This window comes from Ceratotherium simum, chromosome 1 (assembly GCF_057802395.1).
Source record: "Ceratotherium simum simum isolate JZ-2026a chromosome 1, ASM5780239v1, whole genome shotgun sequence".
Taxonomy (NCBI): Eukaryota; Metazoa; Chordata; class Mammalia; order Perissodactyla; family Rhinocerotidae; genus Ceratotherium; species Ceratotherium simum.
Window position 1 is genome coordinate 25,283,118 of NC_141900.1, and position 27,631 is coordinate 25,310,748.

The window sequence follows — 27,631 nt, forward strand, 5'->3', positions numbered from 1 at the left end:
AAGCTAAAACTAAAATGCGAAAATCTAGAAAATACAATAAAATGTCATTTTATCTGCCCATTTTGACTATACAATATGTAAACATTTTTTGCTATCAAAGAGCAAACAATTTGGCAAACATAATGATAATATAATTGCAAATACATTTCTTACAGTATTTTAAGGGAAAAATCATGTTTAATCAATAATGTGTATCCAAAACTAAATATATTAATTACAGCTATCATCTATCTGTCTCTCTATCTACCTATCTACCTACCTACCTACTTATCTATTCTTCTCTTCCTCCCTTCCCAGAACTTAGCTAAGCAACTTTTTATGAGAATATTCCACAAAAGTTTCATATGAATTCTGACTGTCTTTATCAATGATTCATATAGAAAACCCACGTTTTCTATACTACAGAGAAGTTTCCTGGTATTAAAATGTGCCCAGGCACTGGTACACTTATGAAAACAGTTATTCAAGTAAATGTAATCACAGGATGATATCCATTCTCTACTTCACCAGAGAGCGAAGAGCAGGACTTTCCTCCAAGGGCAATGTGTCCATTGGATTTTGGAATTTAAAATGAGCAGTAATGAGTAACCACAGAAGATTGATGTTGTTGTTATCTTTTCCTAGAATTTAGGTGGTTTGTTTTCTCTCCACAATCCTTCTGCCCATCATGATTAAAAATCTGAAATATCATGCAAGTTTCATTGTCCTCATATAATTTTTCATTTGTTTCACTTTTATATCACTGTTTTTTTTGTAGTGCTGCTAGCATGTTCTGTTGGGAGTTCATCAAAAGGACTGTATTTATACCTTTTTACACATTTATATGCATGGACAGAAATATAGAACGAGTATTTAAATTATGTTTGTATACTTGTGCACACATGCGTGCAGGCATATAACCATGGGGTAGGCTAAGAACCATTTACTAAAGTGGAAATTCAAGTTCATTTTTATTTATTTATTTTTTGAGAGGAAGATCAGCCCTGAGCTAACGTCCATGCTAATCCTCCTCTTTTTGCTGAGGAAGACCAGCTCTGAGCTAACAACTATTGCCAATCCTCCTCCTTTTTTTCTTTTTTTCCCCAAAGCCCCAGTAGATAGTTGTATGTCATAGTTGCACATCCTTCTAGTTGCTGTATGTGGGATGTGGCCTCAGCATGGCCAGAGAAGCGGTGCATTTGTGCGCGCCCGGATCTGAACCCGGGCCGCCAGTAGTGGAGCGCACGCACCTAACCGCTAAGCCATGGGGCCGGCACCCAAGTTCATTTTTATAATGAAATTATAAATAGTGTCACAACATGCTAATTTCCTTGTGGCTGATAATTGCTAACTGAGTGATATAGCTGTGAAAATTATATAATCTTTCTTGAGACTCGAAAAGACTCACAATATATAAATGTTTTGAAAATAAATACATTACTTTTTTCTAGAATTCTGTATCGTGCTCATCAAACCAATGGAGCCAAAGCATGTGTCATTAATAAGATTCTTTTAGATAGTTTCAGCAATGAAATGAATAGCCAAAACCTTAGTGTGCACATCACCAGTCTGTGTTTATGTTGAACACAGTGCACAACGATTAATTATTTTTAACTGGAAGAAAATATAACATGGATCTCAGGCAAATGGTTTCAAAATTAGTTATTTAAAATGCTCCCCTTGTTATATTTTTACATCTGATTATATCACCTTGGTCTTTTTTATTTCTCTTCAATTATTTTTATTTTAGTATAACAAAATTTAAAGCCATTTACTTTATGATTACAAGTGCAAAGTACACAGATATTATTCTTAATTTTAAGCATTTCAACTACAATTCCTATCAAAATGCATTTACTTACTAAGCTGCTGAGTCATTGAGCTGATATTCAGATGCCCTTTCAAAGCAGGCCTGAATTCCTGGGTCTCTCCACAGCCGTTTCATTACCTCAGCCAGCTCAGGGGTCATGCCGCCATCTTCCAGGCTATTCGCCATTGCGCAAAGTTGTTGTTGGTCTTCCTATAGCAATGTTTTTGCGAGAGAGATAAAAATGTGTTATTTGGAATCACATATTTTTTTTTGTATAAAGCATTTCAACTTGATTTTTATCTTATTCCTGTAGGTAATAATTCTGTTGAACATCTATTCAATATATCTTCAAGTTGATACTAAAGTTCCTTATAATGGCTGGCTTATGTTCCAGAAGAGTTCTCCATTGCAAAAACTATAAAATATTATATGAAGAATATAGGATATTTTGATATATATCACTAACTTCTGAATCTGATGTTAAAAGGTATAACAATACTTTGGTGTAAGTCCCTTGAGCTCTCAGAGGATCAAAATGCTGGCGTAAATTGGGAATGAATCTGGTCTAATCTGGCACATTTTCTTTGATCATGGCCATATAGTTTCCAGAAAATAAAAGTACTAAGTAAGAAATGGAGTAAAAACCTCTAAAACTGTATTATTATTATTATTTTTTTTTTTTTTTGCTGAGGAAGATTTGCCCTGAGTTAACATCTATGCCAATCTTCCTCTATTTTGTATGTGGGTCACCGCCACAGTATGGCAGCTGACAAGTGGTGTCAGTCTGCGCCTGGGAACCGAACCTGGGCCGCAGAAGCGGAATGTGCTGAACTTAACCACTAGGCCATGGGGCTGGCCCCTAAAATTGTATTTTTTAAAAAACATTGATATAGAATATTATTTGCCATCATGTACCTCTTTGTAATCATATAAATAAGCAATGGTAAACATTTTGATCCACAGTTTTTAAACATTCCTGACGGTGTTGTTAATTACATGCTTTGGGGCAGATCAACAGGGCTCAGGTGAGACCTCATTCAGAAAGAGAAGAAAAGAAAAGAAAAAAATAGAAAGCAAGAATTGTGCTACTCCTGATGGGCTATTTGGAGGTGACAAGAGCAGAAGGAAAAAAAAGTTTATGGAGTAAATAATACTGTCCATGGTTTATTTTAACTAATAATCAAAGCCATTTTATGACAAAATTTTTTTTAAGATTAAGAATTTGAGTTTCAGAATAATTAAATTATTGACCATGATTCTAGATCAGGCAAATGAAGATTGGGCTCAAGTCGTGCTTGTCAGATTCCAAAGCTCATACTCTTCCTTCCTCATCCTCTTTCTAGTGCGTATTATTATATTTACAACGGCATATGTAACGTCTCACAGAATCCTAACAACAGCAGTCACACAGACACTATATTTTCTCATTTTACAAATGAGGAATCTAAAACTAGGAGGTCAATTTGCCAAACCAATAAAGACAATGAGCATTGAAAGAGTCAAACCCAAACATATTCTGTGCAATGTCGGGTGGCTACCAACAAAGTATGTCCACTAAGAACCTACTGCTTTTCTGATACAATTCAATTTGTTATTTTCAATTGAGGACAAGTTTATTTCAGTTTTATTAAAAGTCTGCTCTTTGCATGAAAAATTGAGGGTATGTCTCTCATTGTTAAAGAGAGGCTCTGTTGAGACTAAAAACCTTATTTCATCTTTCTTCACATTCAGATTTAATTGCCAAACCAAACTGATCAGATGACCATTAGGCCAAAAATTTTAAATGGCCAAAATCAAAGGCTTGAACCCATTTTCTTGCATCGGCACAGGGTAAATTTTAAGACCATTGTTCTTGATTATTTGGATGTGAAGGAGAACTGCAAATCCAGCAAAATATGATCCGGTTACTTTGCTGGCGTCACCTCATTTGCCTCCTTCCACTATTACAGTGCCATTTAGGACAAATGATGCAATGAAGAGGTTGCTCAGTTTTGTCCCTAAAGGGAAAAAATTGCATGCCTTGTTAGCATACCTTTATAAACCAAGCTAATATACTCTTTCATTTCTTTTTAAAAGTTTCCATTTTTAATTTAAACATTCTTTCCTTATATAGATATCATGAATATAGCCTCACTTTGACCATTTAAATGTCATGAGGACTGACCACCATTTCAATGCTAGTACCTCCCCCACGGGCAAATAATCCTGTCAGTGTGGTTTTTGTCTTTTGAGATGTTTTACTTTTTTAGTTTATTGGATGCGTAGGTAAAGCCAGTGGTGGTGATTTTCAAACCAGGCTGCACATTATAAGCAAGTGCAGGACCTCAACCCAAACAAAATGAATCAGAATCCTGGGGTGTCAAGTTCTGCAAAGGGATTTTTAAAAATCTCCTAAGTGACTCAAATGTGCAGCCTGGGTAGAGAATCTGGCAATATACAAGTTTTTTTAACCATAAATAGTATCTTGTTGGACATGTTGCATTTTGATTCTTGAAGTTCGAGTGCAGTTATTAAAGTGCTAACACGCTAATTTAAAGACCAAAATTCATGTGTTTAAGGGATTGGGCCCACCAATCAAATTTGAATTTTTAAAATATATAACACCACAATTAATAGGTATTATGAGAAGTTACCTTCTACATAACAGCCAAATGGATTGAAAACTGAATTCCTACTGATTATCTTACTCCCATATTTTAAAAACTCCAGTAATTTCCCATCAAACTCAAAGTAAAACCCAAAGCCCTGACTATGGCTCACAATGGTCTACAGGTTTTGACCCATGTCTTTCTTTCCGACTTTATTTCCTTCTCTCTCTCCATCCCCCACCTTTTCTCAAGATGCACTGGACTCCTTGCTGCTTCTTGAACTCACCAAGCCCCCATTTCAGAGCATCTGAACGGCCTCTTCCCTCCACGTCTTCCCTGTTGCTCACTTCCTGTTTTATTCAAGCCTCTTCCCAAATACCAACCCCTCAAGAATGCCTTCCATGGCCACCCTGTCTTTCATTCTTTCATCACTCTCTAGGCTCTTACCCTCCTTGATTTTTTTTCATGACATTCGTTACTTCCTATACAGTGCATATTTCTTTATTTGTTTTGTAAGTTTTATATTAGACTATAAGCCCTTCATGTTTTGTCCATTTCTACATGCTTAAGACTGAGAGAAGAACCTAATACATAGTACATGTCCCTGAAATATTGCTGAATGAATCGATAAAATGAATATACTAATTAGCTCAGACCTCATGATCTAGACACACTTTAAGAAATCTCCAATAATTTCCCATATTTTTCAAATAGCTCCAAGGGGGTTCAAATGGCATCCTGAAGAAATTTTATTTCCTTATGATTTATCTGGAAATGCTTGGGTATTGTGGTATTCTAGAATAGTTCATTCTCTCAAGATTGCATAGTTCTGGAACTATGTTGCATAGAAAGCAAAATATATATTTTCTCTACAGGTTACCCAGAACTTCCTCACCAATATTAGGAACCTCAGGTGGTCCTAGGACCTCATGGAATTCATTCTCAACTCTAGAGTCATATTTCCAAAGTTTGTAGAAAAAATATCTAAAGAATTAAAGGATATCATAACCTAGTAATTTTGGGAAATGCCCGTTTAAAAATGCCAGGTTTTGTTGCTACAAGATTTTCAGAACCTTGGGATACTAATTTTGTTTGCAAATTTCCAAAAAGTTGTTACAGTGTGTGTGTATCCCAAACTTGTTTGATCAAAGAACTTTTATCATAGAACATCTTGAGGAATCACTGTTCTTTGGTTCAGATTGTAGGGTTCATTTTGTAGGGTGCTATGTCAAAGACAGTCACAAAAATACCTAAATTGTGTGATAAAAATGTTATGGCTTTCAGCATTTTTTATGTTGGTCTAGTGGATGTTTTAGATTTTCTAAAATAGAGCATAATAACATTCAGAAAGAATAAATAGAAATTTACTAAATGCCTTTATTATGCCCCCTCTTGTTTCCTCAGCTTTACTCTCTTTATACGTTCTATATTCACGTAATTAGCCTGTCAAACATTAAACTAAAACAAGTAAGAGCAAGCCCCCTTTAGCTGCACCCTCCTTCAACTACAGATCCTGTCTCTCTCCTACTCCTCACTATAGTTCCTGAAATCGTCTTTAAACTGTTCCCGTATTCTCTTCTCATTTCTCAACACACTTCATTGGATTCTGCATCCACAACTCCTCTAATGCTTCTCTCATTATATCCCCAGTGATCTCCATATTATTAAATCCAAGAGTTCTTTTAAATATACCTCTTTCTCGCCCTCTCAAGACCTTTCAACTTAATCTCCCTTTGGAACACTCTCTGGAATTCTGTGATTCCATATATTCCTGGCTTTCTTCTTACAATTCCGTCCCCTCCTCCAAACTTTCCTGTTTCTCTCAAATGACCAGAAAATGTTGGAGTTTTTTGACATCGTTACCTAAATTTCCCTTCTCCCTAATGCTCTTCTCTTCTCAATCTAAGCACTTGTCCTCTTCCATCCCATACACTTCCTCAGCGTACATCACGTGCCACAGCATAACGGTATGCCGATAACACCAAGATTTAGATCTCTAGCCCAAATATCTCTTTTGAACTTCGAACGTACATTTTCAACTGCTTACGCATGTGGATATCTTACAGCACTTACAAACTCAGCATTTCCAAAATGAAACTAATGAGTTCTCCCATGTCCCTGCTAGCGAAAGTATTCCCCGTCTCAGTAATTCTAGGAACAAGGAAGATCCAGCGCCACATCCAGCTGTGCTGCCCTTTTGAAATAGCTGATGCTTTGTAATTACTTATTTAGCATTAGTCTTTCCTCTCTTGAGGGCAAATACTATTTCCATTTCATTTAGTGCTCATTCCTCAGTGATATCCACAGTGTCCAGACAAGCGTCTGACATAAAATAATACTTTAATGCAAAATATTTTTTTAAGTGATGTTCGATGTGTGGACTTTGGTACATAAATTTTAATGAGCCTACATTCAAAGTAATTATTGAAAGGTAATAATACCTAATATTTACTGGGAGCTTACATTCTACAATACTTTGTATTTAAGTGGATTTCTTACGTTTCTGCTTCATCCTGTAAAAGTCATTGGAACTCAGTGAGGAAAGCACTAACATTTTGTGGATGAAGAAACTGAAATTTAGAGAGATTGAGTAACTTGTCCAAACTTACAGAACCAGTGACCAAAAAAGCTCATGCAAATTTTCTATCAGGACTCTTCTCTCTCTGAATGGCAGTCTGTGCAATGATGTACAAATGGTTATGTAAAAATATAGAAACTGGTATAAATAAACAAGATGAAAGCCAAATAGAAAGCCGTGGGACATCAGAACTCTGGCAGCCTCAGGTAGGTAAAGTGTTTAGCAATTAATCTGTTGAATAAACAGTTTAAGCCAGATGCAGAGTGTATTAATCTTAAAATCAAATAATAAAGAATGTGATTGGAACTGCTATAGTTTACATCAGTTTAAACCAAAATATGTGCTATATAGTGCCTGACAACTCTGGTGTCTGATACGTGAGGACATAGGCGCTCCTGAGAAGTCGTACATATTGCTTAGCGCTGCTTAAGTTACTCTGTTTACACCATTCAACGTCCGATTTGAATAAATTACATTTACTACTTTTTTAGTCAGCATATGGCAGCAATGTACAGAATCTATTATTTTCACTCCACCTGCATGCCAGATTATTAACACTCTTAACCAGCAGATTTCAGGTCTTGAGCGATGACTGGCATCACTGATTTGCACACACTGGGCTGTATGAAGCACACGGTGTATTTAAATAAGTAGCACTAGGCAAGGTTATGATCTCCAACTTCTATGATGCAAATATGTGGAATATTACACATGCAAATTCTAACGTTGTTAAATCATTCTCAAAGGAATGCAGAAGGAACACCTGTTTCAGGAGCTATTATTGCTTAGAAGAAAGAAAATAAAAGAAACATTCCTAATCATTAAAAGTATTTTTACAAAAATCCATACATAGGGAAAAGCACTCTAGTAGAAGCCAGGAGGAGTGGGTTTTGCCCTAACCTCTGGCTATTTAAGGCAGGCTAAATTGCGAATCCTCTTTGGCCCTTATTTTTCACATCTTTGAATAAGGAAGTTATTCTAGGTTGTCTTAAGGGCCGGTTTAAATCCTAGGTTCTTAGGAAAAGACAGGGTCAGACCTATAACTGAACTACCCTTAAATAAAAACATGACCACTAAGTCACAGAATGATAAGGAAGGAAAGGATGTTGGAGTTCAGTTCCTGCAACCCCTTTTTACGTGTGAGGGAAACTGTGACCTAAAGAAGTAGGTGACTGACTGACCGGAGCCAAGTGTGGGGAAAGCTAAAAATGGAAGGAGAGCCTGCCAGAGTGCCTGACTCTGCTGGACCGACTATCTGCCCCAAGGACAGCTTAGCGTCTCTGTGCTCCTTGTTGGAAGGTGGCAGGACAAAACAGGGATTTACCACTTCCTTTAACATTCACAGCACCAAAGAGGTGTTTTTCTTTTCATCCTAATGGCTTCCAGTGAGGTCCTTTACATGGTCTAACCCTAAACTCCTGGGGGAGCAGGGGAGAGGAAAGTACAAATGTCACTTTTTTCTCTATGCCCACTATACCATTCCTCTCTATTTTTATTGTGAATATAACAATATCTGGAGGCAAGCAGCTGCTCCTAGGGGAGACATGTGGACCGGTGAGTTCTTCCTGTGGATTGCTCGAAATTACTCCTTTTTTGGGTGTGGTTAACTGTTGTTCTTTGGGTAATACTGTATGTTTCACTTGCCACCTAAAATAGCTTTATATGTTTGCACATAAACTGTTTTAAAGTAAGTGGATTTTTAATGTATTTTAACATAAAATAATTATATTAGAAAATATAGAGAAAAAATGAAACTATTTAGATGCTACTTTACAAACAGAATTATGACTACTTGAGTATATTTGTTATATAAGATTTTATTTAATCACACAATTTTGAATTCTTTTTTAAAAAAATATTTTAAAATGCCACAGAGTCTTTGTGATTATCATTGAACATTAATGATAATTGTACTGTTATTATTAAAAATAAAAAAATCTCCATGAAATGACTCAATCAAACTAAGAAAATAAGTGTAGAGATATTGCAGTTTGATTTTATGGAATAAACTCTTTTGTATTTGGCAAACATAAGCAGTATTTTCCTCTAATATAATGTATTATTTGATATTAGATTTGACTCAGGAAAACAGTTATTGTTGAATAAAATTGTAGCACACAATCAAAAAGAAAAGTTTCATATAAAGGAAAGTAGGAAATTTTATAAGAAACAGAATTAATATTTCCAAAATTCATATTTCATATTCTTAAAATTTTGATATAGATTAGTACTACAAATGTATTAGGTCCTACTGTTTTATGGCTCAGACTTCATTATAGGACATACAACTGTCATTGTTTGCATACTCACCGCACTTCTGGGATGTACATAATCAATCCCAAGGGTACTCATGGCTTTCAAAATAGCTAGGATGGACTGCAACGTATTACTGTAAATTACTGCTTTGAACTCCATGCATTCTTGCTCACTGTATCCATTCTTATGGATGATCCTACAACATAAACATGAAAAGCTTTTGTGAGTTAACAATTGAATTTTTAGTAATACTAAAACACATCAATAATAACTTGCATGAATAAAATTACAGTATATATGTTAAAAAAGGAACAATTTTGTCCATATGTATATGCTAAATCTGAACAGTTTTATGGCTTTGAATTTTTATTATCATTGAGGTTTAATACAATATTTTCTTTCTGAGCTTGTCATGCTAAATATAAAGAGGACTTGGGATTTGCTCTAGATAAACCTTTATTTAAAATGGGTAATTTGTCTTTGGGTGGTGAACATGATGTAACCTATGCAGAAATTGAAATATAATGATGTACACCTGAAATTTATATAGTGTTATAAATCAACATTACTGCAATAAAAAAATAAAAATAAAAATAAATAAAATGGGTAAATCATAGGCATTTTACTTAGAAGCTTATTTCTGTTCAAGACAAAAATTTCCAGATTCCTGGGACAAAGATATACAGAGTTCCGAAAACGTGTGTAGTGTTTAGAACACGATGTCTAGAGGAAGTGACATAAATCAGTAGAACATTCCTGTCTTTTCCTATCACTTACGACACACTAGAAAATAGGAGTGTCTGCTTTCTATTTATAGGATTAACAAAGGCGTCTTTTTTTCAATGTGGGTAATTACCCACTGTTAAATCCCGTGTCACTTTCCCATCTGTGTACGTGCCACCGAGTTCTCAAAGCTGAAAAGCCCAGACATTGGATTTGGCTGAACACTTCTTTTCCTTCCACTCATTCATTCAGAACGCAAAGTTTTATTAATAGTTTTGAAGTAATAGATTAAAATAGATCTACCTATGAAAAGCTAAAATCTTTGCATCTCCTGATTGCTTTGTTGCATCTTTATTGCCTAACATGTTCTTGTTCCTTTCTGTCGTTCTTTTCTTATTGTTTTTGAAGTGCTTTGTGTTCATTAGGCATCATTTTGGATGTCATATTACTGAGGATTTGCGTTGTTTCCGTACACCTAGAGGCTTTAGCGTAAGAGGAAGAGAACACAGATGCTTCTCAAGATATTAAAACCTTGAAATACAAGGATTCTGCAGTGAAAGGAGTAAAGGCAGTACCTATAGCCATTACTTATTGTTTTTAATATTTGATTGCCAGTAATTGCTGTCTTTCTACTTTAAACATGACCATATTTGTCTTGCTGTATTAAAACAATTAAATGACTTAAGTAAATAAAATAAACAAAGACTGCAGGAAAAAATGCAGTGAAATGTCTTTATGGATAGATCAGGAATAAGTTCATTAAAGAAATCCCAGTTCTCTGTCAAAAATTGACTTTGCAAAATTATTTTACTTATTAAATTAAAATGGCAATCACACATAAATTTGGAGGCATTTAGGTTTTCTTCTTGGAACAAGTTCTGGTGGCTATCCTTTCGTCAGAGAAGAGGAAACATCTATCACGAAGCAGACTTAAAAAAATCCAGTTGTAGTGGGACTGTAAACAACTTTGTTTTTCTTAGGGCTGCATAAATACATGTCTGGGAGATAGAGCTCTCTGCCTGCAAGTTGATTCCTAGGTCTGTTCAAATTAATAAACTTTTACTGGCATTTTCTGTAACATACTGCATTATGCGCTGAAGAGAATGAATAAATTAGACAAGTCCGTCCTCCCCAAAACACATAGACTAGAGCTCCACTGTCCAGTATGGTAGCCACTAGACACATTAATTAAAATTACATAAAATTAAGAATTCTGTTCCTCAGTCACACAAGCCACATTTCAGGTGTGTAATAGCCACATGTGGCGAGGAGCTACCATATTGGAGAAGGCAGATACAGAACCTTCCTATCGTCGCAGAAAGTTCTATTGTAGAGGACTGAATTATGGGAAGGTAGAGCATATAATCTGGTTTTTGTACAGTTGATAATGTATAGCAACAACATCTGCATATGGTATGATGAACTAGAAAAGAAAAAGTGATAAACTCTATTGGGAGTGGGTGTAAGCGATCAGGGGAGACTGCCTGGGAGCACTGGTGATCAGTTGATTTTTCAGAGATAAACAGTTATTCCCAGAGTCAAAAGGAAGGTGAACATTCTAGGCAGAAGGATCAGTATGGCCAAATAGATGCTTACAATTATCAAGATTTTAATATGCACCAAGCACTGCTTTAAGTGCTTTATATGTATTATTTTCTCATTTCTTGTACTAAGCCCTTTAAAGTAGGTAAAATTATCATCTACATTTTACAGGTAAGACATGTAGGCATAGATATTAAGCAACTACCCCTAGCTTATTCAGTTAGTATGTGGTACAGCTGGGCAGCAAATGCAGTCTGCTTTTAGAGCCCATGGGCTTAGCCACTAAGCTGTACTGCCTTCCATGGTATGCTAGTCCATAGAACAATATAACCTCAGCATTTCTGAAGTGGAAAATAGGAAGGGGGAAATTATGGGACATTAGGATGAAGCAATAGGTAAGAGCTGGATTCTGAAGTGTCTTATATACCATGGCATGGAGTTTCATCTTGATAGCATAGGTGAAGAGTTTGATTCAGGAAAGAGATACAATCATCTTTTAAAGAGATCAGTTGGTGCCAGTGTGGATAGTGCAGTGGAAGGAAGAGGAGGGAGGTAGAAAGTACTTAGCAAGATACTATGTTAATCCAGGTCAGAAATGCTGAGGTTTTGAACTAAGGCAGTGACAGTAGGGATAAATGACATGTTTGGAGACATAACTTGTGCAGATGTGCCATAACTTGGTGAGAAGATGAGGGGTCAGCATAACTATACCTAGATTTATCACTTTAGAGGCTGATGTTGCTGTAATTCATTTTAGGAGAATAGAGACCAGATAGGGAGATAAGTTTAATTTCGTTTATTCTGATTTGGACCTATCCATAGAATATAGAGGTAGACGTATCTGCTTCCCTAGTTTAGGCAAAGTGTCTGAGTTTGAAAGAAATATTCTGAGACAATCCACTTGAAGATGATAGTGAACATCATTGGACTCCAGCAGTTTTCGTTTGATGAAGGTGTAGAAGAAGCAGAGAAAGACCAACATTTAAGACGTAGTCAAAGAATCAGAGAGTAAAGCAGACAGAGTCAGGAGGTGAACTGGGAAAAAGAGTTATCCTAGGAGCCGGGCTAATGTTTTACGAGGGAAAAGCCCAATGGAGTCAAATGGAATTAAAATAAGGACTCATGAACACTTCATAAAAAATGGCAATTAGGAGATCAGAATCGATGTTTATAAGGACAATTTCTGTGACAAGCCAGAGGCAAGAGTGATGGAAACGGTTGAAGAGTAGATGAGAAGGGGAAGAGTCAAGAGAGCTGGTGTTGACTATTCCTCACAGAGACTCTCAAAGGAAAGGAAGGAGGGAGGAGGCGGAAGGAGAGGACTCATTCTTTTTTTAATAATAGAAGTAATACTTGCTAATAATAGTTTCACAATCTTGCTTGTGTTTTATTTTAATTGAGGGTACTTTATTCTATCTCGCATTTCATTATCTAAATAAGACTGATATAAATCTATTTATACATAAATTTTCATATTTACATTATTTTCATACTTTTTCAAATTTAAATTACTTATTAAAAATTCTCAGAAGTGTATTTAGAAGATCAATAATTATTATTTTCCCAGCTTACTGTATATATTGCAAAAATTATTTCTATAAATTTGCTATTACATATACTTTTACAAGTAGTAAAGAGAAATATTCACTTCCCAAAACCTCGTTATTGGGTAATATTATTTTAAAATTATTGTTTGCTAATTTACTAAGATGAAAAATAGCTCATTTTGCTTTAATTTTTACTTATTTTATATTAGTGAGGTTAAACTAAAATATATATATTCAATAGATATTTGAATTTTGTCTATTGTGAACTCTCTGTTCATAGTCTCTTCCAGTTTATATAGATATTGGGAAGCTTATTGTTTTTCTTAACAATCTATAGGTCTTTATATATGAAGATAGTCAATTATTTATCTATAGATTTTTTTCTAGCTTTCTATTTTTTGTTTCATATTATTTATGGTTTAATATATTTAAAAGTTTTAATTTTTATATAGACAAAAAATCGGTCATTTCTTTTTTTACTGCACTTAACCTTGCAGAGAATGGAGAGGGTGAGAGGGATGCAAGCATGACTATAACCTGAGAGAAAAGAGCAGGCGCGCACAGTGTGATGTTATACGGCAATGCGAGGTGACTTGGGTGCAAGGATGGAGCAGAGAACTCGGAAGCAGTAAGATTATTGTTCAGGATGAAGAAATCCTGTTCTTCAAAGACAGGAGAAAAGGTCAAAAATTTGGGTGCAGGTATGGGTGACAGGAGATTTCAGAAGTGGGGCTTAAATATTGGTTGATATGGAACTTACATTATTACCTAGAAAGAAGAAAAAAACAGTGGTTTAGATTATAAATAGACAATTTTATCATTGACTAGGATCGTTCCCTCATATATGTTCCAAAGAACAAGATCCTCAAACATAATTAAAAATAAGCTAAAAAATGATTTTCCTCTCCTATAGCAAGAGTTGTCCTTTAAAATTCTCCAGCACCGACAGAGCCGTGAGCTTTCGCAGCTTATCTCCATTTATTGATGTCCATTTTATTCACTTAGACGTTGCATTCTTGAATTATAACATTCTTGTGTTCATTATCTCCTTATTGAGAAAGTCAGGTTTACTTATTTCATTATAAAGAGAAAAAAAGTTGACAAAATAATACAAAAATAAGTTGAAATCTATGATTGTGATGACTTTAAATATGCATTTCCTTCTCAGGTAGGCAAAATGCCAATTAGGTTAAAAATATTGTTTCCTCCCAAATTCAAATGGATCATTGATTAACATGTTCTGAAATGTTTATGGCTTATGCCCACAATATTGAAGCCCTGGATTATATCCAAATTAATATATTTAAAAGGTAACTGCTTTTAGTATTCGTCTTGTTGAGAGACAAAATTTAAAAGAAAAATGGAAATTATAATATTTACTTGTCTGTTCTGCTTTCTGCTAAAGGATAGGAGGAATACTTGCACAGGAATTGTGACAGCTCTGCCACTACCTGTGATTTAGAGAATATCAATTAGATTTTCCAAAAATATTTATTTTAAGAATAGTCAAATACATGGGCAGACATCAAATATTAAACATTTAAAATAGTGTGTACCTACTTCATTTGTTTAACGATAGTACTCTTTCCAGATTCTCCTGCTCCTGCAACAGAAAGATGGGCGTGTTATCAACCAATATACACCAGATTCATATAGATATTAAAACCTGTGACTATCACCATCTCGTGGGTAAACTTTTAGCAAACATTTACTCCCAATGTAAAGAAGGAAAGGAATCTCTCTGTCAAGTCTTGAAAGGTATTAGCTGTCTACCTTCCAGGGTAGCAGAAGGAAATAAAGCCCCTCCGTACTGAGGTTAGACCCCGATTTAGGCTGGCTGCAGGTAGAGAGCATCTTCTAAAGCAAGAAGTATAGACCAAGAGGAAAAAATCTATTATTACATTTGAACATAATTTGGAAAGCTCATATTTCCTGGATTTGCAACCCAAGGAAAATGGTCTTCATAGCCTCTATATCACTCATTCTCCCAGAATGTCTCCTTATATATCCTATTTGATTAAATAGCAAGGGAAAAAAACAAACAAACTAGGCAATAACCTTTCATTTCCAGAACTATTCAGCCTATTCTGATGGAGGGGTGGGCTCTCGTCTTCATGATCATGTTTACATTAGTACACAGGCATTTTCTCTTCTGTGCAAACAAAGGAAATCTGCTAAAAACGCTAAGGAAACCTAAAGAGCCTATGGGTAACAATGACATGGGAGTGTCTCAAGGTGGATTACACATTCCTGGGAGGGGGGTAGGGCAGCAGTAACACCACGGAGAACCTGTTGCATTTATCTGGAACATTTATTTTAGTTAATGTCATACAATGTATAACTTTATTTTGGTATCATCAATTCTGCAAACATCACGCAGAGGAATACAAAAGTCATATGAATTTTAAAACATAAAACATGAACTTGTAATGAAAAAATCAGTGATTATTTCAGGCTACCTCTCAAGGCCTTTTGAACATATGTCCTGAGTCTCCTTTGCCATTAGGAAGCATTTCTTTGGGAAATGAAAACCAAGAAGTACTGAAATAAAGTGTAATGACCTAGGTTTGAGGTTTGGCTCTGTATGCGTGTGTGTGTGTACATGAGAGACATCTTCATAAATCCTTTAACATCTTAATTTGCTCATCTGTAAATTGAGAATACTTACCTCATAAGATTATTAGAAGACTATAATGACATAATAAGCATGAAATTCTTTGCAAATTCCAGCACGAAATAAAACCTAAAACAACATTATCTGAGAATCCAAGAATGTAAGAAACTTTGCAGTGTTTTGTGAAGAGAACAGTGTAAAGATACTCCACATGTGTTAAACAAATGATGCTGCAGCAAGTGGATGTCCATGTGGAAAAAGGACATTGACTCTTATATGACAACATACCAGAAATTAATGAAGTGGTTCACAAACATATATATATATATATGCACTGAAACTGTGCACGTTCTAGAGTAATACGTAGATGAATAATCTTTGTAACCTCGAAGTAACCAACATTTTCTTAGATAAGACATAAAAAAACCAAGCCAACAAAAAGTAAAAAATTGATAAATTGGACTGATCAAAGTAAAAAGTGTTTGCTCTTCAAAAGACACTTAAGAAAATGAAATGACAAGACACTGACTAGGAGAAAATATTCACAGCACATATATCAAACAAAGGACAGGTATCCAGATTTGCGAAGTTTCTTATAAGTTCATAATAAGACATAACTCAATAAAAATTAGACAAAAAAATTTGAACTGATATTTCTCAAAGGAAGATATATGTGACCAATAATCATATAAAAAGATGTTCAATATCATTAGTAATCAAGGAAACGCAAATTAAACCAAAGTGAGATGGCATTACATATCCATTAGGACTGCTAAAATTAAAAAGATTCACAATACCAAATATTGGCAAGGATGTGGAGAAATTGGAATGCTCCAGCATTGCTGGTAGGAATGAAAATGGTATAGCCACTTTGGAAAACAGTTGGCAGTCTCTTAAAATGTTAAGCATACATCTATAATGTAATCCAGTGATTACATTCCTAGTTATTTACTCCAAAGAAATGAAAACATGTGTCTTCACAAGGATTTGTACAGGAATGTTCATAACAGCTGTACTGGTAATAGTCCCAAAGCATTAACACCCTAATGCCCATTAACAGGTAAATGAATAAACAAAATGTGGCATATCTTTAAAATGAAACACTACCAGCAATAAAAGAGAACAAACTGTTGACACATGCAACAGCATTAATGAACTCAAAATAATTATGTCAAGTGAAAGAACCAAGACACAAAAGGGTATATTTATTTCATGCATTCCGTATGTATATTTATTCCATATATTTCATAATGTATTTATTCCATTTACATACAATTCTAGAAAGTGCAAACCAACGTACAGTGACAGAATACAGATCACTGGTTACCCATTCATGGGGGAGGAGGAAGGGATGGATTGTAAAGGGCCATGAGAAAAATTGGGGGTGGGGGGGGTGTGTGTGAAAATACTCAGTACCTTGACCATGAGAGTGATGGTTTCATGGGTGTATACATCTGTCAAAACTCATCAAATTGGACCCTTTAAGTACTTGTAAATTATTATATATAAATTTTTATATATATATTCAATATATATATTTATATTAATATATATATATTCAATATAAATTTCAATAATCTTATTTAAAAAATATAACCCATCAATATTTAAAAAAACAACAACATTATAGGTCATTATTAGGAAAAATACAGACCATAAAGCAAAACACTTCAACACCGTAGTACCGTAATATCATGAATATCTGTGTGTGTTTTATAAAATAGGATTCACATATTTATAACTGTATTTTAAACAGTAGAATAAATGCAGTGAGACTCAGGAGGATTCATATATGGATATTTAAAATGATTAATATAAGGATGGCTGCCATATGAAAAGAGACTAAAAATGAATATGACTCTTGAAAGTAAAAATGATGAAAGAATTTGATTAAAATTACTACAATATGTAGGACATGGATAGAGCATAAAAACAAACTTTTTAGTTTTTACTTCTCTGTGAGTCCTAGACATGTGAGAGATAGGGGTGAGGAAGGAGCAAATTCAGGCAACTTCTTGAAGTTTAAAAGTTCCGGTTTTATAGACAGGAGAAAAGCAGAGAGTCACCAAGTGTTGATAAAGCCTGATAATACAAATTTGTTCACAAAATTTTTAGATGGAATCACCAATAAATCTCTAAAGTACCAAGGAAAACTCAGTATTTTATAATTGATACAAAATAATATCTTTTAGAATGTGCCCTCAGGTTACAACTAACATTTATCAATAAAAATACGATATTGAAATATGATATTGACCAAGAGTCTGATATAAAATGCCAAGGAGTAAATTTTTAGTCTCTCATATTAATTTCTGTATCTTTAAGAGAAGCAAAGGGCTTGACACATTACTGGAAGTTCCAGGAACTGGGTCACAGGACATCTTTGAAGTCACAGTGTGCCTGTTAATTTTGGACAGATTTCAAAGTAGCACAACTAAGGCAATTCTAAAATTTCCCAGGAAAAACCTAAATTCAAGAAAACTAATTGACATAGACATATCCCTTAACATGGCAGTCAAGTGCTTTGTGGTACCAAAACTAGTATGATTTTATGTAAGCAAAAGTAATGTGACTTTTGGTAACCCTAAATCTCAGAATTTTATTTAAATTACATCAAAATATATACTGAATCAGAGGACTCGGACTACCCTATTTAAATATTTAACCTCACTGTCACCCACTTTGTCCTCCTTTCCCTACTCCACTTTGTTCCTAGCACTTGTCTTATTCTACAACCTTACAAATTATTCACATACTGTTTTTAATTTTTTCTGTCTGTCTTGGATCACTGCAAGGTCAATTCCCCAAGGGCTGGGGTCTTCATTCTGTTCACTGAGATGTCTGAAGCACCTAGAACAGTGCCTAAGAGTAGAATCTCAATGAAACAAATAAATTCTTTAGACTCATACTTCAAAAATAACATTTCGTCCTCTGTATTATGTGCTTTTTTTTTCACATTGAAATGTTTCGGCCTGATTTGCAATGTTTTCTTAAGCTGCGATGAACAGATATAACTACACCTAAATTTAATTCTACTTCACAGGCATTTCTAAATGTATCTAGTTTCTGCCATTATCTGAAACAGCTGCCCACTTTACTAATCAGAGTGGGGGAGCCATGGGAAGTCTGCATTGCCTGGTGACAACGTGTAGATTCTTCCTCTTGGGTAAACCTCCAGCACACTTTGCTTTATGGTTTCATGCTAGTGTGGTCTACACCACAGTGTGAAAGTTGAAACAAGGTTGATGAATGCAAAATCAACCACAGCAATTTGCTCATCTTTCTTCACAGATTTTTTTTAACATAAACACAGAGTGACAGATTGGGCACAACTATTTCATTTAATGGAGGCTGCTATGTCTAACAATGAAACATTTGGGAATAAACTAAAAATCACACTAAAATATCTCCTCACCCATTTTCATAAGACAACTGGCTATATTATTTTGCAAGGCCGAGAATTGTTTGTTTGCGAGAGTGGCGAGAGCAAATCAGTGAGCTTTGATAGTATCTGCTTTGCTGGCTTCAGAAAATGTGCTATTTTGCTCCCGATTGTGCATCACTTTGAAACAAAAGTTATCCAATGAGATTATAAAACTGTTCTTGGTGGTTTTTGTTTTAAATTCCCTAACAATAGAAGTGGACAGTAGAAATTGTATCATCATCCTACACAGGTGACAGATTTTTTTGAGAATATCTCACTTCTCCAAATATGTTTTTTCAATTTTGCCATATGGAAAATTTCAGAGTTATGGATATGTGGGAGGAAAACCAATGGGCCCAATAAGAACTCCAGAACTCCAAGAACTCTTGTCCACCCAGGTGTATTTAGTATTGTATTTTGTTCAATCAGAGTAGAAATATTAGGGAAGGAAACTTTGGAGACAATCTGAGACTAAGAAAAGAATTTCTCATTTCTGACTATCAATTAACATTTCCTTAAATAATGTTATAGCATCTATGACTTCTACAATGAAGTGAAAGTAGTTTAGATAACTTTCATTTAAATCATCTACCATGAGAATAATGAATTAAAGTGTGTAAAGAATTTTCCAGAATTGTATCAGCATGTGTATCATGGACAAATACAGTATCAATTAAGAACCACTATTGAATACACAAAAAAATTTAAATAATCACAACCAAATTTCATTATATCCATTCTGTATTACTGACTAGCCAAAAATTTATCATAAATTCGAAAAAAAAGTGACTTTTAGACAATGTCAGAGAGTTAATGTACATTCAAAATGGTCCTTTATGCTTCATAAATATGGTCAATTGGTAATCATACTGATGACAACACTAAGACCTGGCAAGTTTCCAAAATTATTTCTAATGCTAGTGGGTATGTTATTATATAAAGTGTCTTTATGACTTAGCTGGTCATGCATGATGTGTCTCAGATAAGCAGAAAAAGCAATCACTTAAAAAAATAGCATGTAGTTTTTTATGAAACTACACATGAAACATTAATATTTTCCCTTGGAAAACTTTAAAAAAGGTATATGGATCATTCCTTGCTCTATGTAGTGACTTTAGTCTTCTATATGAAGGTCCAGTATAGTCAACTACAGCATTAACAGGAAATTTCCTGAAGAAAAGTCAGTCTCTCCAAAATCTCATTTATTATTTGGAACTCCATTGCAAAGTTATTTCAGAAATTAGAGTCCCATTCTCACAATGTTTCTAGGTCTTAGTTCAAAATAATCATTCCATTCTTGTCAGATTAGATCATGTTCCAGAGTCAAATATAGACATCAAAACAGCATGTTCACATAGGCTGGGAGTGTCCTAAAATAATCTCTTCCTTCCAAACTGTGGTCATCAGTAAAATTATTATCTGGGTCAATGGGTACTAAGGGAATTTTAACAAGATATGCATTTATTCCTTTGAAGTTTATAATGTTTCAAATAATTAAATTTAAAATAATTAAATATTTAAATTTATACTTAATTCATACTTTAATACTTAAATTATTTCATTCTTACTAAGAATAAATTAGACATTTTATTCCACATTTTTATTTGCAAATACCAAAAACAATTTTAAAGCTACATGATATCTACACCTGTAACTAAACTTCAACTGAACACACTCAAGCCTTGATTGCTCATTTGGTACAACTTGTTAAAACAGACAAAATGAGAATAAACACTTTGACTTATAATTATGCATAAGGTTTTTTGCAGGTGGTCTTAAAAATCACATAATTGTACAGAAGAAAGAAACTTAAGAAATCAACCAGCTTTGCGCATCTCTTCCTTGATGCATGAGAAAAGCAAGTCCAGTAGAGATTATGATACTCATCCAAAGTCCCAGATGTACCTTAAAACAAAGAAACTGTGTCTCCTGACTCTCATATTAATGCTATAATGTTGCTTTCTTTTTAAGTATGCACTGGTAATGTCAATATCAAAATGATTTCAACGTTTATCTTATAAATTATTTTAAATTCACTTATTTTAAATTAATATGAAAGCAGTGTACTTTCATAGACATATTGGTATGCAGTGTCTGCTTGTCATCTGTTGATAGACTGTTGGCATGAACGATTTTTAGAGTAGTCCTTTTCAAGACAACTTAATTTTGTTCCACACACTATGCCTCTTTTTCATGGAGTAACGACAAAATTATCTGTCTCTTCCACGTGACAACCCTTCCAACAGTCTAGACTGAGGGTAGGAAAATGCAATAGGCGTACTCATGTTTTGGAATTAAATAAGTAGGAACTGGCACGAATTCTGACTTTGAGTGTCTTGATCAAATCTAATCTCTCTAAGCGTCAGTTTCCTCTTTTATAAAATTGGGTTATTAATATCTGCCTTTTGGGGTTTGGGCAGATTAAATTACAGATATCAAATACCTGGGACATACTCTAACATATAGTGAGCTCTCCCCATTTTCTGTTATTTGAAGCATGCACTATCTCTTTTCTAAGAGACTTTTCAAGCATAATATATTCCATTCCTTTAATCCTTTCTTGTGAAGCATGATTTTTAGACCCCTTATCATCTGAACCACACTCCATGCAACAGCCAATGTCCTTCTGGAACACTGGTGCTGAAAACTGTGCCATAGATACCAGGTGACTTATCAACAGCACTTATATTCTGATGTAGTGGGGTAGAAATGCAACCTAGGTCGGCCTCAATCCTGGTACTTTTTTAAAAATACATAGAACACTTTTCTTAATAGGGACCATGATTAGTTTGCCTTATTTCTTTTTCTCTTTGTAGCTACTTTTTTTCACCTCACCACTTAGCAAACAGATTTTCCCACATACTACATGTGTATAATTGATTTTGAACCTCAATTAAAGATATCTATTAAATTCCATCTTGCTCATTTGGGCCAAGCATTTCTCCTAGTTGAAATCACTTGGAATTTTGGCTTCATCTGTCACAATATCCTTCCAAATCCTGAATCTTACTCAAGTGTGAAATGCTGCCTTATGTACCTTCACCCAAATTCCTGATAAAAGCATTAAAGAGATGAAGGTCAAGGGCAGGAAACTGCGTCATGCCCATTAATCATCATAAGTCCTTGTTCACTGTCTGTAGTCAACAATGCTAAATGTTCGCCATTAAGTATGACGTGGATGGATGAAGGAAGTTTATTTTGTGTCTGTGTGCATCTCCTGACATAGTCATGATGACTTTTTCCTTCATTTTGATAATGTGGTGAATAATATTAATTAACGTTCTAATAGTATTTCAACTAGGCATTCTTGGGATAACAACTTTCCCCCCGACCCCCCCAATCTCCCCTGCTATTTTATTTATTTATTTATTTATTTTGCATTTTATGCACTGCTGGAATCAGTTTGCTAATATTTTGCTTTGGTTTTTGTATCTGTGTATGTGAAGGAGATTGACCTGTCTTTGTCTTTGTCAAATTTTGTTGTCAAGGTTATCAAATAATACACTGAGAAGAATTTCTTAAACAGTTTATGAAATTTGTAAACGATCTGTTCATGAGATATTTGGTAGAATTCATTTGTAAAGCAATATGGATGAATTTGCAGATAAATTTGTATATTTTCTTTTGCCAGAAAAATATATAATATCCCAATGTGCACTCATTTTTCTCAAACTTTTTATTTTAACAATCTTAAAACCTACAGAAGTGGAAAAATAGTACATTAGAAACTTGTATTTTATAACCTTTACTTTACCAATTATTAATGCTTTGTTGTTTGCCTTCTTTCAGATACATATTATTCATGTTTTACATATATATAAATTTATACACACATACATATATATTTATATGCTTTGTTTTGCTGACACTTTGAAAGCAATCAAACACTTCACTTATAAATATTTCAGAATGTGTCTTCTAAGAATAAGGCCATTTTTCGATACTAAACCACAATACTATTTTCAAGCTTAAGAAAATTTATATTAATTCAAAATGTTATCTAATATATACTCCATATTCATATTTATCTGTTCCAAAATATGTTTCTCATACCTTCTATATTTCTTGGATCCAAGATCCAATCAAAATTTATACATTTCCTTTGGTTAGTATGCTATTTAAACTGTTTTAATTTAGAACATTTCCCTTGTCATATTCTTGTTGTTATTTTGTTTTCATGACATTGACATTTTTCTAAAGTCTAGGACAATTTATTACATAATGTCCAATATTCTGTATTTGTTGATTAGATTCAATGTAAATATTTTAGCATAAATATGATACAAATAATACTATGTTTTTTCAGTGTATCACGTCAGTTAGCATCTGGTGTCACATATATTTCTACGACTGTTAGTAGGTCTAAGTACCTACTTCTGGGATATAGTAATAACAAGCATCATGAATCCATAAAATTCCTCATCAGTCGAACAAGCATGCTTCATTTGTGGGAAAAAATGTTGCGGCTATGTACTCTTTTCTAATGAAATTTTATCTGAATATTTCCAGTTTTATACTTGTTTTAAAAGATATCATAATATTTAATACATCATATAAGTCTTCTTGGATTTTGAAGTATTTTAACAAATATGTCATCTTTCTTATCTTATGAATATACCTTTTAAGCTAAAAAGGGAAGAAACTAAAATACAGAATTTTGTGATTTTTCTCACACAAGCCTGCTTTAGATAGAAACATAGGTAATAGATATATTGAGATTTGTCTAAGTGTTCATTAATTGTGGGAGCAGTTATGCACACACCTTTTTGTATAAATTAACACTTGAATAAAGAGCGTGGTTAGTTTAACTGAGTATCTGGATATCTGGAAAAGTAACACAGAGGATTGAATATATCAGATCTATGGCTCTCACTCAAGTTAGTTATCCTTCCTAATTTCTGGACCCATATATTTATCTATTTAATAGATATCTCACTTGATTGTGCTACAAACAGTACAAATTTGAATGTCCCATATTATTACTCCTTTCATGCCTTTTCCAACCTAAACTTTGTCCCATATTTTACATACCAGTGAATAAGATAATCACTATACCCAATTCTGCCCTTAATCGTTCCTCTCACTTAACACCCATGTGCAGTCAGCTACCAAGTTCTGTTGATTTTGTCTCCTAATGTCCCTCAAATCTTACTTCCAAACTTGTAAGTTCTGTCTAATTTACAGTTTCATCAAATATTTGCATAGTAGTGATAATTTCCTAATTAGCCTCCCTACCTCAATCATCCTCATAAAATCTTTGTCTCATAGTATAGCCAGGATGGTCTTTGACAAAGAAATCCGAGTATTATCATTCTCACTTACATTCTTAAAACCTGTCAATATCTTCCTAGTGACTTAAAAAACAAAATCCTTATGGAATTACATATATGGGTCTTTCCTAGCTCTATTTCCACATGCCAAATGTATGTCTATGCTTTGGTTATTATGAACAACTCACAGAAATATTTTAGATTCTTTTTCTTTCCTTCTTCCAAATCATATGTATGTATGCTTTCCTGTGCTGAGTTGTAGGAACTCAATGAAGAGCAAAAGCAGACATGTTCTCTATTTTCATAGAACTTAGAATGCAGATACTAATGTAAAACTGACACAGATAGAAATACATGGCTTCATTTTCGTGTAAACTAATTGTGATCTTAGAAACTGAATTACTTTCTTAAGTTCTCATTTTCTTCTTCTCTATGATGAAAATGCCAAGAGGAAGGAGCCAGTAGAGAAGAATTTTGAAAATGGCAAGGAGACTAAATGATTCATAAAGCAAAAATTTTAAGGTATGGAAGGGGTAGATTTTTATAGCACAAAGGCTGAAATTAGCCTTAAATGAAAATGGAGTACTACCACTTCCTTACAACTAGTTGAAGGAGGAGAGAATAAATGAATGTTCCATGAGATTTGGTGATAATGACTCATCACTATCTTGTACACGGTGGATGTCGAGGGTGAGGTGGGAGGGGAGGAGAATCTAGATAAAGTGATATTGGGAACGCAGAGACAGCTGCCTCGGAGCATTTTAGTAGAAAACCAGGAAGCCGAAAAATTATTATTGGCCCAGCCAAAGGTAAAAACAGGAGTTTGTCGACCAGGAAACTAAAAATGATATGTCATTTTATTCTACAACACCTGGGAATGAAAGAAATTAGGAGTCTACACAGGGATGGGGGTTAAATCAGCACTAAGGGCTGAAAAGATGTTAAATGTTATCACTCTGAAGGAAATCAGTTGGGAACAGTGTATTAGAACAATGGTAAATGAGGAACTTGGAGAGATTATTCAGGCTTGAGGGTGTGAATGTCGATTAAAGTGACAGAATATTTCAGAATTTTAGGAGGAACAGCTGAAATAGCTGACTTTAATTGAAGGGAAGTATGAAATCGAGAACTAATTCAGTAAGTGTGAAAAAGTATGAGAGAGAACAGAATATAAAATGCTGGTCAGAGAATGAAATTTCCAGGCATCTTAAAAAAGGAACAATTCTAAGTAGCAAATTTATTCTATTTAAATAGAAAATATTGAGGCAGAAATTAAACCCATGACTTCTACTTTATAAGCATCGCGATCTAATAAACAGAATGGGTAATTTTCATGTCTTGATGAGTCTCACCCTCAGTTTCACCTTGAATCCTACTTCTTTAGGTTCAGATTCTACATTGATGTATTTACACATCAGTATTTGGAGGAAACAAATAAGGAGATGGATTCCAGATTTGAGTCTAAAATCTTAATTGGAAGTATATTTCATTTTATGTGAAACGTATCATGGAGTCTTTACACTATCAAATGTTTCACTACCCTCCTTCCTTTCCAGCAGTATGGAGGGGCAAATAACTTTCTGTTAACCGTTCCTGTTGCTTATATAAATATTTTCAAAGGCACAGTATTGCTCTTGAATTGATAATTCAGAGTTTGAATGAAAAAAGTGAATATGAAACTATTCTGTCATATTACAAGAGAGGTTCTGTTCAATTATAGTTAACAAGAGTCATTCTCAGAAAGACAGGATGTTTAATCTCATTAACAAATACCATCATCTGGATAACTAGGGAATACCCTAATAAACGGTTTCCATCTTGTATGTAAGAGATTTGGGAGTCTATTTTTTTAAAGATAGGCTGATTATTTGAGATAAGTTGATCTAACACAAACAACCAAATGCATTCAAATCATTTGCGTAAGCACTTTTTGCCTGTTGGAAAAAAGGGGACATTATGGAAAGCTATTAGATAATGCCATCTGTCATTCTTTATAAATAAATGGAATGTTATAAATATCTGGCTTTGCCTCTGGAACTATCAAATTGTTATGGTGCAAATAGTCCATTGCACTTTGGAGACAATTTGAAACTCTCCAAGTAGAGCTTTTTGCCTGTTTTCTCTTCACTTTACTGAAAAGCAATTTTAAACATTTGTATTGAAAATATTTATGCATCCACAAGATTGGATATCTTTAGGAACATAAAATAAAGTAAATTATTTTATAATATTTTAAAACAAAAATGTATTATTATTAGAGGAAGGAAAGACTGGCTTTAATTTGGATAAATAAAACAAAATAAAAAATTGGAAACATTATTTAGGAATATGTCCTATGTGTTGTTCACAAGATTCTTCTCTTATCACTAGTGATCAGAAATAAATTTATTGATTAATCTTAGTATAATTATTCCAGGGGATGTGTTTATCTGATCACATCCACGGACAGGCATTGACTCTATTGGTGTAATGGAAATTCGAAATAGAATTTCTTACACTTGATGTATTTATGATATAGTCAGTCAATCGGGAACATCTCCAGTTTCCTGCATCCTCTCCCACTCATATCTAGAGATACTTTTTAAAAATAAAAAATAAACACCTATTTAAAAAAAAAAAACAGAATAAAAATAAGAACTGTGATGTTACCTGAGTCTTATGTCCTCTTTTGGGTATACATAAAAGGAAGACAAAAGGAAGTAAAACTGTATACATTATTGACATTCAATTTATTTTAGATTTAGGAATCTATTACAGAACAAGAATAAACCACATTAGTCTAGATTTTTGTTTGTTTGTTTGTTTTGGCGAGGAAGATTGGCCCTGAGCTAACACCAGTGCCAATCTTCCTCCATTTTGTATGTGGGTCCCTGCCACAGCATGGCTTGATGAGGGGTATAGGTCTGCAACCAGGATCCAAACCTGTGAACCCAGGCAGTGGAAGCGGAGTGTGCTGAACTTAACCACCATGCCACGGGGCCAGCCCGAGTCCGGATTTTTACTATTCACAAAATACTTTGACACCCATCATTTCTCTGAGTTTACCTGGCTAGCCTGATGATTTGATACTCAATTTGTTTGTGGCTACTCTTCTCATTTCTCATTTCACTCAGAGAAGAAGTGAAAAAAGCATAACACTTGATGAAATATTAACAAATTAATTTTTACCACAAATGGCTTAAAAAGACATTCTACTCTACTGTTATTGAAGTGTATGTTCCCCACTCTGCCAGGTGAATAAACCTATTTAGCTAATTCTGCTGTGCAAATTTTATTTTACCAGTTATTTTATAACAAACT

At 34.2% G+C, this 27,631-nt stretch overlaps 1 protein-coding gene across 2 annotated transcripts in view; it reads right to left on the bottom strand.

The window, feature by feature from the left end:
• Positions 1–27,631, bottom strand: part of GNAT3 (G protein subunit alpha transducin 3) — a 48,024-nt gene that overhangs the window by 17,088 nt on the left and 3,305 nt on the right. Inside the window, exons 1-4 of one of the 2 annotated variants that reach the window (XM_087434845.1) lie at positions 18,500–18,512; positions 14,584–14,626; positions 9,266–9,407; positions 1,842–1,999 (exon numbers count right to left, since the gene is read on the bottom strand). In XM_087434845.1, the coding sequence (XP_087290971.1) occupies positions 1,842–1,999; positions 9,266–9,407; positions 14,584–14,588 (305 nt within the window). In that variant the 5' untranslated portion in view covers positions 14,589–14,626; positions 18,500–18,512. Of the gene's footprint in view, positions 1–1,841; positions 2,000–9,265; positions 9,408–14,583; positions 14,627–18,499; positions 18,513–27,631 lie in introns of those variants that run through there. The other variant, XM_004439331.3, reaches the window with a different exon arrangement.